This window comes from Hyperoodon ampullatus (genome assembly GCF_949752795.1).
Source record: "Hyperoodon ampullatus genome assembly, chromosome: 2".
NCBI classification, from domain to species: domain Eukaryota; kingdom Metazoa; phylum Chordata; class Mammalia; order Artiodactyla; family Ziphiidae; genus Hyperoodon; species Hyperoodon ampullatus.
In genome coordinates, this window is record NC_136915.1 from 155,733,616 (window position 1) to 155,750,357 (window position 16,742).

The following is a 16,742-nucleotide window of genomic DNA, read 5'->3' on the forward strand; positions in this document are numbered from 1 at the left end:
GATGTTCATGGTTCTTATATACGGACTCTGGGATTTCAAAATTCTGCCATTCCAATTATTTTAATATGTTCTATTTTCAAGGCTGTTGGTTAACAAAAGTCTTTATCTCTTACAATATAAAGACTTATGATACATGCATTTTTTGGAGGACTACAATTAGGTGACATTTATTCATTTATTATCTGTGTAGTTTCTATTATATATGAATAGAGGTTTCCAGCTTAAGATCCTTTTAATTTTTTAAAATCAATACAGAAAACCCTAACCCAAATTAAATTTCATGGCATAAAATGTGGTAGAGTTGAAATGTTTCTTTGATGTGAGTGGAACAATAGCAAGTAAAAAGAGGAAAGACAATATAAACCAGAGAAGGCATAAAACATCATGGTATCTAAATAATATAATACAAAAGAAAACAGCTATGGATGAATTAGTACATTGAAAAAAAAAGTAAAATATAATAGATGAGTTGGTTGTTATACTATATTGCAGTTCTGATTCCGGAAAGGTAGGAGAGCACGGTGCTTATGAGCAGGGATTCTGGAGCAGATGCCCTGGGCCTGAATAACCACTCTGCCCTTACTAGCTGTATGATCCTTGACAAGTTACTTGGCTTCTGTGCGCCTAGTTTCACCATCTGCCATATGTGGATAAGCAAAGAACCTACCTTAATTAGGATGGGCATGAGGAATAATGAGTTGATAGATGAAAAGTCCTTGAGCAGTATAAGACACACAGTATTACATGAGTGTGAGCTCTGAGCTAGTACTGCTATTCTTCACTCAAAGTTCTCAACGATTTTCAGAATAACACTTAAAAAAAAGCTCATTCTTTAAGTAATCTGTAACAATATATTTTTTATGATTGACTCAAATGGCAGCAGGATGGCCTACCCCAGAAGATACCCATCTTTTTTAGAGTGAGGATTGTCAGTTTAGAAATATCTTCTAACTGTGGGAGGACAAGATAGGCCTAAAATATCAATTTGTACCACAAAGTCGAAGCGTTCATGAAATGATGGGGACATATCAAGAGGACACTGAAGCTAGGATCTCTTAAGGGATCTCCACTAACCAAATCTAGGACAATTTGTGCATCACAATAAATGAAGACAGTAGTGCATTATAAACCACTGAATGAAATGGTATTTGAGTTCTTAGTGATATAACTGAAAAAAAAGGAGAAAGAGAAAGAAAATTCTTTCTTACAATAGAAAGCCAGTAGGGGACTTCCCTGGCGTTCCAGTGGTTAAGATTCTGTGCTTCCAATGCAGAGGGTGTGGGTTCAATCCCTGATTGGGAACTATGATCCCACATGGTGCACAGCATGGCCAAAGAGCCAAAAAAAAAAAAAAAAAAAAATGCAATTAAAAAAAAAAAAGCCAATAATAGATGTAGAAGATATGATGGAGTTATAAATGTTTTGTAAGATCATAGCAATAACTGATTTAAAACAAAAATAAATCATAAGTAGATGCTAAAACTAGTAGATAAAAGATTGATAAGAAACAAGATGTGTATGAAGTCTTAAAGTTTCCCTGCAAAATACTTAATAGTTACAAAGGTAAAAATAGTAACTACACAGTGGAAGACACCACTTTAAACAAGTGAACAAAGTTAACATCACCAGCTTGGGACAAATTCTGACATCATGAGCTATCTCATATGATGCACTGAGAAGGACACAAAACTATTTCTGTGATGGTTCTGCCAAAATGCAAAACCTGAATCTAATCATGAAGAAATATCAGACACATCTAAATGGATACTGTTTTAGAAAATGATTAGCCTGTATACGTAAAAAATAGCAAGGCCATAAAAGGTAAAAAGTGACTAAGGAATTATTCCAGTTGAAAGGGACTAAAGAGACTTGATGCTTAAACACAAGTGTGATCCTGGACTAGATCTTACAGTGGGAAAAAGAGTTATGAAGCATATATGACTGGGACAACTAATAAAATTTGAATGTGAACTGTGGATTAGGTAATAAGACTTAATTAGTATTGTATGAATGTTAAATTTCTTGATTTTGATAACTGTTTATAAAAGAGAATGTTCTTGTTTTAGGAAATATACACAATAGGTGAATCTGGGTAGGGGTATACAGAAGTTCCTTGTACTATTCTTGCAACTTTTCTATAAGTTTGATTAAGCACAAATGTTTACTAAAAGAAAATCTCATTAAACCATGTGAGGGAAAAACTAACAGAACTGCAAAGAGAAATGGATGAATCCACAATAATAGAGACTCCAATACTCCTCTATCAGAAATGGACAGATCCAGCAGGCAGAAAATCAGTAAGGAAATGATTGAACTCAAGAACAACATCGGGCTTCCCTGGTGGCGCAAGTGGTTGAGAGTCCACCTGCCGGTGCAGGGGACACGGGTTCGTGCCCCAGTCTGGGAGGATCCCACATGCCGCGGAGCGGCTGCGCCCGTGGGCCATGGCCGCTGAGCCTGCGCGTCCGGAGCCTGTGCGCCGCGGCGGGAGAGGCCACAACAGTGAGAAGCCCGCGTACCGCAAAAAAAAAAAAAAAAAAAAAAAAAAGAACAACGTCAATCAACTGGATGTAGTTGACATCTATATACTATTTCATCCAACAACAGCAGAATAAACATTCTTCTCAGGCTCACATGGAGCATTCACCAAGGTAGAACACATTCTAAGCCATAAAATACACTTTAACAAATTTAAAAGAATAGAAATCATATAATGTCTGCTCTCAGATAACAATGGAATCAAGCTAGAAATCAATAACAGAAAGATAGCTGCAAAATCCCCAAATATGTGGAGACTAAACAACACACTACTAAATACTACCTAGGTCAAAGAAGAAGTCTCAAGAGATATTAAAAATATTTTGAATTAAATGAAAATGAAAACATAAGTTATCAAATTTGTGGGATGCAGCAAAAGTAATGCTTAGAGGGAAGTTCATAGCATTGAATTCATATATTAGAAAAGAAGATCAAAATAAATTACCTACATTTCTATGTTAGGAAACTAAAAAAGAAGAGCAAATTAAATCCAAAGTAAGATGAAAAGAAATAGTAACAATTAGAGCAGAAATCAGTGAAAATGAAAGTAGGAAATCAATAGATAAAAATCAATGAAACCCAAAGCTGGTTCTTTGAAAAGATCATAAAATCAATAAGCCTCTAGCCAGGCCAGCCAAGAAAAAGAGAGAGAACACAAATTATTAATATCAGAAATAAAAGAGGGGGCATCTATTAAATTGAACCAATAATTAAAAACCTTCCAAAACAGAAAACACCAGTGCCAGATGGGTTCACTGCTGAATTTTACCAAATGTTTGTGGAAAAAATTATACCAATTCTCTACCTTTCTTTCAGAGGATAGAAGCAGAGGGACTACTTCCTAACTCATTCTATGAGACCAGGATTACCCTAATACCAAAACCAGACAAAGACATTATAAGAAAAGGAAACTACAGGCCAATATCTCTCATGAACATAGATGTAAAAATTCTCAACAAAATATTAGCAAGTTGAATCCAACAATGTATAAAAAGAAAATCTCTTCAGTCCCTAAGATGCTGACATACCCCCTGGATGAAAAAGACTATCTTTGGCTATTTGCCCATTTTGCAGTGGCATACTGACAAATGTTTAACAACCAGCTCTCTGGGAGTAGGGAGGGGAACTCTGATTTATAGCATCTGCAATTTTTGTGGTGCAAAACACTCCCACTATGGTCAATATCTACCTACAAATATGCTGTCACTAAACTCTCAGTGGGAAGAGATACGTGCTCTCAGTGGCAAGATCCAGAACACCACTGACAATATGCCAAAATAACAGCTAAATTCAATCAATATAGAGGCTGGGAGATAACCAAAGAAAGTCTGAAGAACAGTAAGCCAATAGAAGAGTGAGCAAAACAGCAGTAAGCCAATAGTTACTCAACATGAAGAGAAAAAATATCCTGACTTTTGTTTTATGACACTTATTAATATCATTTAGCTTTTCATTATGTAGACATTAGACATCATAGCTGACAAACTGTACAAAGGTTGCTCTAATCCAGTATTTCTGGTTCTTTTTGCTTTGATATATTATTCTATCATAATTAGATTTCTAATTTTTCAAGATAAAAAAACTTGGCTTTTGGTTTATTTTAAGATTTCATAACAGTTAATTAATTTTTGTAATGTAATAGAAGTTCTGAACTGCAAATCAAGATACCCAGGATCTAAACAAATTGGCTTGGGAATCAGACAGACCTGGGTTCAAATCCTTAATTCACTTTTTATTAGGTATGTAACCTCAGTGAATTAATTATCATATATTTTCTGAATCTTAGTTTCCTTTTCTGTACAATAGAATGCAATATCCAATGCAGAGGGTAACTATCTCATTTTTGTTTGTCAATATCCCTTTTTTAGATCATCTCAGCTAAGGTGGCTCTCCCAGTTATGCTCTATCACTTCAACTCTTTGAGTTTGTCCTGTATGCTTATCAATATCTGAATGATATTCTAATTACAGCAGTTAGAATGGTGCTCAATAAGTATCTGTTGGATGAATGAATGATTAAAAGAATGAATTAATGAATGAATAGCCACTCTTCTATTCCATATGATTTCTTTCAGGCTGTCAAACAAGAAACCCTGCCCCTCTTGATACAAGGTGGGCAAGTAGCCCAAGCTGGTTCTCAGAGCAGTATCCTTCTCCTGGACTACCTGAGTTCAGAGGTGAGCCCGGGACCCAAACAAAATCAAAGAGGGTTCTTTCTCAGAGGCTGATACAAATTATGAGAGAGAGAGAGAGGCACTTTCTTCCTCTGAGGCCTTAGATTATAAGGCCGCTGTGAGCCAGCAGCCGGAAGTCATATTTCCCACCACATGGAAAGAGCTTAATGGAGAATAAAGTCAAAGAAAGGAAAGCAGAGATGAGAGATGGAAAACACGCTAGGGAAAACATGCTAGTAAAAACATTAGCCAAATCCCTGGATTCAATCATACCTGAAAGTAGAATTTTCTATGTAAGCTTAGTATTTAAGTTTGATTTCTGTCACTTTAACCTGAAAGAGCCCTAATATAGCACACCCAGTATATTCACTGTAAGAATATTTGCCCCAGTTTTGCCACCAACTAATTGGCTGTAAGGCAATTTTGCTGTGAAAGATAAAACAGTGATCGACAGGTTCGACAGTTTGGTTTCAACTAGTTGACAGTGGTTTCATTTCTCCATTGACTCAGTGCTCCCATTTTTATATTATATACATCTTAGGCCTCATAATGGTCACTACAGTGACGAGCAGATGTGAGGGTCTTAAAACAGTGGATGAGGGCTTCCCTGGTGGCGCAGTGGTTGAGAGTCCGCCTGCCGATGCAGGGGACACGGGTTCGTGCCCCGATCCCGGAAGATCCCACATGCCGTGGAGCGGCTGGGCCCGCGAGCCATGGCCGCGGAGCCTGTGCGTCCGGAGCCTGTGCTCTGCAATGGGAGAGGCCCGTGTACAGCAAAAAAAAAAAACAAAAAAAAAAACAGTGGATGATAACAACTATGTATAATGACTTGATAGAAAATACGGTGATAAGAAAACTTACTGGAAATGTGAAATAAGAGAGTGTAAAGCCAGATTGCACACTATACTAAAATGATAATATATCAGTTTGCAAATCCTTTGGTGAGCACAATCATCCCTCTCACCTGTCAAAAGCAAAAGTTTACCAAGCTATGGCAAATACAAAAGGGGCGGCTAGTAATTCATAATGGTCTTCAAGAGCATTAATTATCGATTCTTTAACTAATTCAGATACTACAGATTGCTCTCTAAGCTGTCTTTATAAAATCTATCACACAATATTAGAAGTTGGAGGCAAAAGAATCAAGCTCCTCTTATCGCCGCAAAATGAAACGGTTACATGCTTCCCGGTAAGTTTCTTGAAAATGGTGAAAATTTTTGCTACTTGATAGTGGAGAACATCATGTAGCCAGAATTTTGGTATTGGGGACAGAATCTGGCTTAGATGATTTGGTGAAATATAAGGACTGAGAATGTGATGGAACATTTAAATGTAGTCCAGATATGTATGACCAGTTATGTATGTTACATATATTGATAAGAAATAGCAGCATCCCTCGTCTGTTCATTTTACGTTCAGGGATATCTGAAAAGACTTACAGCAGATTTTTTGTATATCAAAAAGAATTTATGTCCAACATAAGATCCTGAATCCTTAATGATAAACGAAGTATCATCGTTTTCTAAGACATACCCCAATACAACTATAACATGAATTTACACACATTTTAAATGTATTCAAATACTTTCTGTATTTTCATTTTTCATGACAAAATGTTTTAAAAATTGTTTTTAATTTTTCATCTTAATTATATCCTTTTAAATGTCCCTCTTTTGTTTTATCTTTATTATTTTATCTTTTACAGCAAAATTGTCTTATGGTCTGCTTAGTTGTGCAGCAAAACTGCCTGCAGCAAAGGTTCTTACAGTGAAGATACCTAGAACTCTAAAATACCTATGTTGTAGTGTTGTTTCACAAAGTCAAAAACAACATGTAGATAAAGTACTGAGCATGGTTCCTAGGACATGACACATATTTAGTGAATGGTAGCTAATATTATTTTACTCCTCACCAGCTGTGTGTTTCTGGGCAGGTCTTTAATCTCTCTAGGCTTCACTTATTTCATGTGAAAACGAATGACTGGATTAGCTGTTATCTAAGGTCCTCATTATCTCTAAAATTCCATTAATTTGATTAAATCTACATGATTAAAAATACACCACAGTTTAGAGCCTTTTATCATGTTCAGTTATACCAGGTATTTGACGTAACACTGATTAATGTCATACCTTCACAAGTTCATCCATGAGACAGGACTAAGAACACAGAAAATGAATATGTTCAAGGGTTGAGGCCATAACATCTCTTCACAATAAGAAGAAAAGGTAATTATAACTCCTTTGTAGGAGTTAGAAAGATGCAAGTTTTGCTTATTGGTGGATTCTCACCTGGGCAAGGTCTAATGTTGCACATGATTATTTCCACAGCATTCCCTTCACATGGCTGCCCATCATGCTGAGCTGATGGATTATTGCAAGTTCTGGTCCTGGTTCGGTTGCCATGTCCACAGCTCCTTGTGCATTCTTCCCAAGGGCTCCACTCTGACCAGTTACCATCCACTATCCAAAGGTGACACATTACACCATTAGATATATTTCAGTTGAAAGAACTAATAGTGAGACAAGCCATAGTTAGGGAACAGAAATGAGTATCTACTGAACACGTGCTTGTCCGGTGAATAAAGAGGTTTACCTGGACACAGCTTATGTTGACAATTCCGCATTTCTGAATCCAATCCCTGGCAAGGCTTCCCACCATTGGCTGGAGAGGGGTTGTTGCACACACGACTCCTCTTTTGGATGCCTTTTCCACAGGTGACACTGCAGGATCTCCAGGTTGACCACTGGGAAAAGCCACCATGAACTGCAAGTAAAACATTGTACTTGGTCTCTGTTTTTGTAAGTAAAAAAATTATAAGTCAGATTTCATTTAAGATATGCACTGGGTATGGTGCTGAATCTATGAAGGCTGAGAGATTGTTTATGGAACCTCTTCTTTACTGTAAAATTAAAACCTAAGCATGAGAGAAGAACTTCAAACTGCTAACTAGAGTTTCTTCCCAGCTCCAGTCCTGACTCATCTGGACATGGCTGCTGAAAGAGTCAGTGACCAAGAAATTTATATGCTATTTACCTTTTGGAAATAAGTCATTCTTTAAAGCAAAAATATGCATTGATTTTTGAGAATAAATTTAACCTAGTTTTGAATACAAAATTCAGTTCGGGATTTTGAATTATTAACTTGGTATTCTGCACCTCTCATCTGTATTGTTTCAGTCCTTTCAGTTTGTGATGTGATTTTTGTCCTAGCCCTATAATCTAGAAGTATCTTAAAGGTAGAGGAGACTTGAACTAAGATGCTTAATGATTTTTATGATTTGGATCACTCCAGGTGCTGTTTAACATGAATATCCCAGGGTGAACGAATCACACTCACCCTGGACTATGACTGGCACTCTGACAAGGACAGAACCCATCAAGTTTCGAGCAACACATTCATATTCGGATGTATCTTCTTTCTGAGCGGCGGTGATATATAATGAGTTGTTGGACAACACATTAATTCGCTCATCCCAGGGGATAGAGTGCCCTTGACGGGACCATGTAATGGTTGGATGAGGCTCTCCAGTTGCCTGACAATTCAAGATGACTTTGCCACCAGCATTAATAATAGTTTCTATTGGCTCAAGAGTGATAACGGGAGGACCTATGGAAAAAAGCACATAGTATTTCTTAGCTTTTGTGGAATTATATTAACATTTTAAGCCATATTATATAGTAACATTATTTTGAAAAAAGTTAGGCTGATTTTTTAATATACTGTAGCTTCTCAACTATTAAGGTTGTAGTGGCTATTGATAGAATGTTTTATTTAGTAAATGGCAAAAATTAAAAATCCCCAAGCAGTCTAGCCTAGAGCATGGGCTCTGCAGTCATGCTTTTCTGGATTCAAATTTTGTCTCTGCTCTTTACTACCTTTTTGAATCATTGTGTCCTTAAAAATGGTCCCTAGTTCACAGGATCTTGTTTGACTCGACTAAGATGATGTAAGCACAGCTCTTCAACAAGGCAAGCACACAATATTATTAGTACTATTGTTATTGTTAACAAGGCAAGCACACAATATTAATAGTACTGTTGCTGTTATTATCATTGCTTTTGTCTGTGTCTTACATGGTGAACATTCAATTCTTTCCCTTACATTATTTTTGAGGTAGGGAGTCATTATCAACTTATTCTTTCACCAGTGGTCATCATTCTTTAATAAACATATATTAAGAACCTACTTTTTGCAAGGCATTGTGCTAGATGCTGGGGGCACAGATATAATTTCTAGTCTCAAGGAGTTAACAGTCCACTTATAAGACAGACAAATAATCCATTATTGAGCTGTGCTATAATATACCTGTAGAATTTGGTAATAGAATAGGTAGGATAGAATTTAGTATACAATAGGTAAATGTGTGGTAATCTGGGAGCATAAACAATAGTGACTCAATGGATCATACAAAAGCATGTCACTGGAAATGAAGAGGAAAAGGAAAATATTCAAGAATTATTAAGAAGGTGGAAGTGATAGAACTTAGCCATTGAATGGTATGGCATAAAGGGAGGAATTGATGACTACAGGGTTTTGATGTGGGCAATATAGTATATCTTTGGGCAATCCAGTAGAACATAGGAGAAAGAACAGATTTGTTGGGAGGGAGTAAGGAATGATAATTTGCATCCATTTAGAACTGCTGAGCTTGAGATATCTATAGGACATTCAAATGGAGATGTCTAGACCACAGTTGGATATTCATATCCAGAGCTCAGAATAGAGATATGGGCTAGAAATATAGATTTGTGAGTCTTTCATGAGTGGATAAGATTGCTTCAGAAGTGAGTCTAAAATCAGAGGAAGAGATCCAAAGACATAAACTATTACAACATCATTATTTAAGAAATGGACAGAAAATGAGCCTGTAATTGCATTTCTTCCTTGAAGAAACTCAGGAGAAAATGGTATCCTGGCAACCAAAGGGAGTTTCAAGAAGGAGGAAGAGGTTAACAGTATCTATACTGGATGACAGCTGTTCAAATGAAGTTGTCGGAAAGGATGTAAAAGGAACTGCAAAAAGCTGCTGACAGAATGTTTATCTTTGTACTGGTCTACAGTGTCAGGATAGAATATGAAAGACTTCATGGAGAAGAAGCTTGGACTGGATTTTTAAAAATGAGTAAGATTACATATAGCAGAAAGGAGGCTCCCTGGAGAGAAGGAAATAGCATAGAGATGGGTTTAGTTTTGAAAGGATGATTCACCCAGGAGAGCAGTAGCATGCAGGTTTTAAACATTTGGTTAAAATCTTATAAGAAAATCAGAAGGGTTTATGTTTAAATAGGTAAGCAAAGGGGATTGTGCTTGTTCTTGATAGAGTATGTCGGGATGACAGTGGTGTTTTAGTGAGACTGAATTGAATGGTGGAATGATTTGCTCAGTGAGAGTTAATGCAATCATATAATTCAAGGCAGTGGCTGCACATTATAGACCAGGAAATGTATCTGCAATGATGGAACATAAAACAAAAATAGAAGCAAAATGTGTTTTATTGTGATATTACTATGCTAGTATTTTATGTAAAGGTACCACTGACATGTTGTCTTTTACAAAAGTAATTATTTCATATGAGGTTTGAATCCCTCAGTGACTGTTATTAATGTATTTTTCATATATATGCCCACATCATCCTATACAATTGCCTTCTTACTTGATGTTTACATTAACATCACTCTAGGAACTTTCAGGGCTGGTGCTTTTCCTTCTCTCCCAGTGTTCAGATTACCTTACGTATTCAATAAACTGTTGCTGAATAAAGTAAATGCCTCAGACTAATCACGCAACACTAAATAACAACATAATGAATAAATGAGCTTGTCTGTTCATATTATTATGGTCAAAGAAAGTGTTAAATATAACTTAGAATCTTAATTTAGATTACACATTTGAATTTCCAACTGCATATAAGGCTATAAATTAATTCAACAATAAAATTCCATATGTACATCTTTCAAAGTTGAATTAATTCTATCAGTCACATAATGATCAGTTAAATATGAGCATTTTATCTAAATGAAGACATTCCTTCTGGTGCTTTAATCTTAATTTTAAACAAATTATATTTTTGGCTTTTTAATATCCTTCATTTATTACAATGAATTTATTGTCAGTAGGTAGATAAGCTAATCTAATCTAATGCAGCTTTTCTTAAACTGTCAGTGGAACACTCTTCCAGGAGAGATTAATCATGAGATGACCTACCTACACTCACCCAACAAAGGGGTGAGGAAGGTTTCATGGAAATAACATTTTTTTGGGGAAATGTAGAATATTATATTTTCCTCTTGTTGAGTTATAACTAACTCACATCTGCATATTAACATTTCTGGAAATATCTGCAGTAAAGAAATTGGTGCACCTGAGCAGGGCTTGGCATATAGTATGTGCTCTTTATATATTTAATAAATGAATAAACCTGGTTTAATCTATTTTTTTCTCAGACTTATTCAATCATGGCACTCTACTTTTTTCCTAATGACATCCCACAAAGTTATCATTTGGTAGATATGTATTTTAATAAAACATTGTCTTAGCAAGACATACAAACAATCTGAGTGTCTCTCAATGGATGAATGGATAAAGAAAATATGGTATATATATATTATATATATGTATATATAATATATTCTATTCTATTTTGTACACACACACAAACATACACACACACACACACAAATATTATTCAGCCATAAAAAGAAGGGAATCCTGCCATTTGTGACAACATGGATGGACCTGGACAGCACTAGGTTAAATGAAATAAGCCAGACAAAAAAGAGACAAATCATGTGTGGTAAATCACTTACATGTGGAATCTTAAAAAAAAAAAAAAAAAAAGTCAAACTCAGAAACAGAGAATAGGGGCTGAAGGGTGGGGGATATGGGGAGATACTGGTCAAAACATACAAACTTTTGATTATAAGACAAATAAATTCTGAGGATCTAATATACAGCATGGTGACTACAGTTAGTAGTACCATACCGAAATACTTGAAATTTGCTAAGTGAATGGATCTTAAATATTCTCACCAAAAAATCCACAAAAAACAGACCAAAAACAATGACTGTGTGAGGTGACAAATGTGTTAATTAACTTGATTGTGATAATCATTTTATAATGTACATGTATATCAAATCATCACACTGTACACTTTAAATATACGTAGTTTTTTTCTTTTAACATCATTATTGGTTGGAGTATAATTGCTTTACAATGGTGTTAGTTTCTGCTGTATCACAAAGTGAATCAGCTATACATATACATACATCCCCATATCTCCTCCCTCTTGCGTCTTCCTCTCTTCCACCCTCCCTATCCCACCCCTCTAGGTGGTCACAAAGCACCGAGCTGATCTCCCTGTGCTATATGGCTGCTTCCCACTAGCTGTCTATTTTACATTTGGTAGTGTATATAATAAGTCCATGCCACTCTCTCCGTCCCAGCTTACCCTTCCCCCTCCCCGTGTCCTCAAGTCCATTCTCTACGTCTGCGTCTTTTAAATATACGTAGTTTTATTTGTCAATTATACCTCAATAAAGCTGGTGGGGGGGAACCACTGGCTTAAATATCTGTTAAATATCTATTCAGTGTTAAAGTTTTAGAGAATAGTAGTTTGGCAAACAGCTGTTAGTAAATACTAGTCTACAGCATCTCTCAATAGTGAATAAAGAAAATGTAAATAAATTCATCCCGTTAATTACTGAGCCTAGTCTCAAAATAAGCTGATTTCCTTAAATTCTCAACCGAATAACACTGTTCTCGGGTCAGCTCCTGAAGTGGTTCTGGGGACTGTCCAGGGAGCCATTGGAGTCTTTCATGTTTTTCTAATTACGAAAACCTGTCTTCCAATGGTTTATACTGAGTGCCTTCATCATGAGCAGGACAATCCTGCTCGGAACACATAGTTATTTCACGGCAGATTGACAGCAATCAAGCTGGAGCACTCTTGAGTTCACTTACATTAGTCTTTAGTTTCAACACTTATTTTTCAAGTGCCAGAAAATGATATCTTTGTAAGTTCATTAAAACAACCATGAGGAGCTATACAAAGGGTGCTCAAGTGAATATATTGCAAACAACACAAAAAGCTCTGCTACCAAGCAATTGCAAGCATGAGCTGCATGTGTTAGATAAAATATATTGCAAAATTATATCAGTCTTATGCTTGGTAACAGCTGCTCCATCAGCAGCAGAAAAGTAAATTAGACAGACTCTGAAAGCTACCATTAATGTACTTGCTAGAAAGTTAAATGAACAATTAAATGGACATTTCTTAAAACAAGTGTTTAATTAAGAGTTTGATTAAGCAGCTTACTCTGCAGGGTCAGGCTCATGCTGCGCTCCACCACCCCAGCTTCATTGGCAGCTACACATGTATAGTCACCGGCATCTTCATTCTATGGAAATAAGTAGTGTTTTATAAAAACATGTGCCTATAGAACAGTGCAAATCACTTTTTATTACCATGATGCTTGTTTATATGCAATTTTGTTTTTGAGACGGTATTTCAATGGAAATAGAAAAACTTACATATATTTAACCACATAAATAGATTTTTTTTTTAAAGAAAAGAAGAGAAAGAAATTCCTAGTTTAGGGCTTCCCTGGTGGCGCAGTGGTTGAGAGTCCACCTGCCAATGCAGGGGACGCGGGTTCGTGCCCCGGTCTGGGAGGATCCCACATGCCGCGGAGCGGCTGGGCCCGTGAGCCGTGGCCGCTGAGCCTGTGCTCCGGAGCCTGTGCTCCGCAAGGGGAGAGGCCACAACAGTGAGAGGCCCGCCTACCGCAAAAAAAAAAAAAAAAAAAAAAGAAATTCCTAGTTTAAATTTTTTCTGAACAACCTATCATTGCTCTCAGGGGACAATAACTGGCAGGAAATCTAAACAGAAAATCACATTTTTTACAATCATTTATCCAAAATTATCTTATTAAAGAAAAGCACCAACACTATTCTTATAGATAGCTTAAAAAGCATTAAATAATCAGAACAAATCAACGAATATCTAGTTCTTTCTTATGGGGGTTATTAAAAAAAACATTAAGCTTAGCCTCCATTTAGAAAGCTTGAAATGTAGGAAAGAAAGTGAGGAACTAATTTACTAATGATGACAAATCACAGAATGTAAGTCACAAATTTATACATATATGTTATAGAAAATAAGGACCACATGAGTTTAGATTTGATGACTATTTAGAGACACAGATTTTGCTAAGGTCTTGTGAACAGAAGAATTCTGGTCTTGTTAATAGAAAGAGTAAGTCAGTTAAGGGGAACTGAATTGAAGGAAGTGGAGGAGGGTGGGAGGAGAGAGACAGATGTTGATTTAGGTGTTTAATCGGGGTATCAATGCATTATCCAAATAGAGATTTCTAGTAGGAAACTGTAAATGGAACTTGAAAGAGTTTCAGGGTTGAAGGTACAGGGTTAGGAATCTGAAATTGTATGGTGGAAAATAATTAGTATTAGTATTAATATTGATATTAGAAGAAGTACGAAGGACTTCAGAAGTAGTAATGTTTGTGTGGAGGAAAAGGGGGGTAAAGCAGTAATGAAGAAGCCTGAGACTCATTCGCGTAGCTAGAGGTAGAAATCATCTCAGAATTGAAGGGACAATCAATAACATCTAAGGTAGAAATAAAGCCAAGGAGAAGAAAAGACTGAGAGTGGCCCATTGGAGCAGGTGATTGGATAGTATACACTAATTAATTAATTCAACAGTACGTTAACAAATTACCCTCATTTAGTCTAGTTAAGAATTTTTCAGATAAAATATCTCATTCACTTGACCCCCAAATTAGAATAACTTAAAGTACTAATCACTGTCTGAATTACTGAAGCTTTTGGACAGCCTAATATAGTTATCGATTTGGTGATGAAATCTAACATTTATTTGTAATTTACAATGTTGTAATTCTTCAATTTCCGCATTCTAAAACAGATTTGAGGAAGTTATCTACTGATGTTGAACAACAGGTCAATGATGGAGAACAAAGCAGCAAAATTATTTTATTGCTTGTACTTCTTTGAAGGGCTAAAAATCATCAATTTGAACCATTGTTTCAGTTTTTTAAAAGAACCCATTGATTCAGATTTTATGATAAAATAGGAATGCATGAGAAACTTTTCCCATCCATGGCACCTATAGAGAGGCATTGATTGTGACAGTTAAAGTGCATACTGACAATATCAGTGTGACTTACTATAGTGCCATAAATGGCCAGGGAGCCGTTTCCAAGTTGCCGAATTCTGTGGCTAATTTCAATATCCATCCCCCTTCTGCTCCACTGGATAGTTGGGGCGGGATCACCTTTCACCTCACAATTCAGGATTGCATTACCTCCAAGGGGTTCAATCCAGTTAGAAGGGTAATCACCTTTGAAGACTGGAGGTTCTGCGAAAATAACAAAAGATGAGTATAAGAAAAAGGAAGCTCCAATAATTTCTTTGTGATTTTGATCTATTTAAAAGATAATTTAGTGAAGAGGGGAAAAGCCACTTTTGAGCCCCATGGATCTTCCAGAATTAATTGCTCATGGTAATCAATGAGGTAATTTTGTCCATTTCAGTAACCTAAGTGGATGATTCCATTTTGCGCCAAATGATCTCTTTACATACTGCTTACCTACTTTTGAGTGGAATGTTCATAATTTTTTTACGTCATGAATTTGCATATCTGTGAAATAAGACTAAATGGATTAATAAACTGAAGTTATATTGTATTACTATACAATAAGGAGGCAAAACACAAACCATTCATCATAAATAAATTAAAAATTAAAAATAGAACACTTTTATCTACCTTTCACATAAACAAATCCAATTGCCTTTACAAAACCAACGCTGTTCTCTGCAGTGCACACATAAGTACCCGAATCTTCTTTTGACATCCCTTCAATAACAAGTTCACTGTGTCCATTTACACTGTCAAAGTGGGCTGAAGGAAACAAGGTAGAAAGCAACATAAATGCCTCTCAGTAACCTAGAAAAATAATCACTACAGCTCAATATTTTGCAGGTTAGATTTATGAATTGGTTAGCAATTGAACCAAAGAGATCTCATTATGAAATTGGAGGAGAGAGCCTTTTCCAGGGATTTCTTCCTGAGCTATTTGCTGTGTCTCTAGACACTTGTTTGAAGAATGAAAAAAAAAAGAAGGATCAGGAGAAGAGAATGAAAACAAACATCTTTTAAAATTAATTTTCGATTTGAAGTACACCTTTCATCTCAAAGGGTTGCCTAAAGCTGGCTCAGTCTCTCTGGGTTTCAAAAAATCTTTCATTCAGAAATATGACATTTTCCATTTCATTTCTCTCACACCACTTTTCCTCCCAAACAATTTACATCAAAATATAATTCAACTGACCTGGCAGCTCAGAGGGGAAATCATGAAAATATACGCTAGTTAGGTAATAAATAATAACAACAAGATTAAATTTGTAATAATTTGAACTTCTCCATAAGTGATCATGATATAAATATTTACAAAGGTATTTACAATACTTGGAATAGAGTATAAGATAAACATGCTAATCCTAAAATAATCAATACTAAATAAGGTTTTGATTAGACCAGCCAATATCTAATTATGTTAAGTATGTTTACCTTGCATGTTTTCTCCCATTCAAATTATCTTTTAAAGTTTCATACTGCTGAATATTATGTGGAAAACTAAGCTTTAAAAATTTAATTAGCTAAGTTAGTACTACGTCTTCAGAAAATAGTACTGATTAAGTTTTTTAGAGTTTATTTTTCCTTAGTAAGGTATACTATTATTGTTAAGGTGATACAGTTGGTGAAGTCTAGTGATTAACATAAATCTTTACAGCAGAGAAAACTCAAGCTTATTACTAATTTTTCAGCAAGGCATTTGTAAATGCAGTACTTCAGAACTCAATTTTGGATGCAACAATTTATCTTTACAGACAATATCTTTATGCTGGTCATAAAGTCTAACAAATAGAGACACTTGTCTTCCCAGGGATGAGGGCTCCTGGGCTTTAAAAAAAAAAAGATAGGAGATTGGTTTTGAG

General features: G+C 35.8%; 1 protein-coding gene across 1 annotated transcript in view; it reads right to left on the reverse strand.

The window, feature by feature from the left end:
• The window catches only part of HMCN1 (hemicentin 1), a gene marked incomplete at its 3' end in the record, with an annotated part of 531,222 nt that overhangs the window by 69,546 nt on the left and 444,934 nt on the right, over nt 1-16,742 (reverse strand). Inside the window, exons 84-89 of the mRNA XM_079726768.1 lie at nt 15,511-15,645; nt 14,912-15,102; nt 13,027-13,108; nt 8,048-8,317; nt 7,304-7,474; nt 7,000-7,170 (exon numbers count right to left, since the gene is read on the reverse strand). Of these exons, the coding sequence (XP_079582894.1) occupies nt 7,000-7,170; nt 7,304-7,474; nt 8,048-8,317; nt 13,027-13,108; nt 14,912-15,102; nt 15,511-15,645 (1,020 nt within the window). The remainder of the gene's footprint in view (nt 1-6,999; nt 7,171-7,303; nt 7,475-8,047; nt 8,318-13,026; nt 13,109-14,911; nt 15,103-15,510; nt 15,646-16,742) is intronic.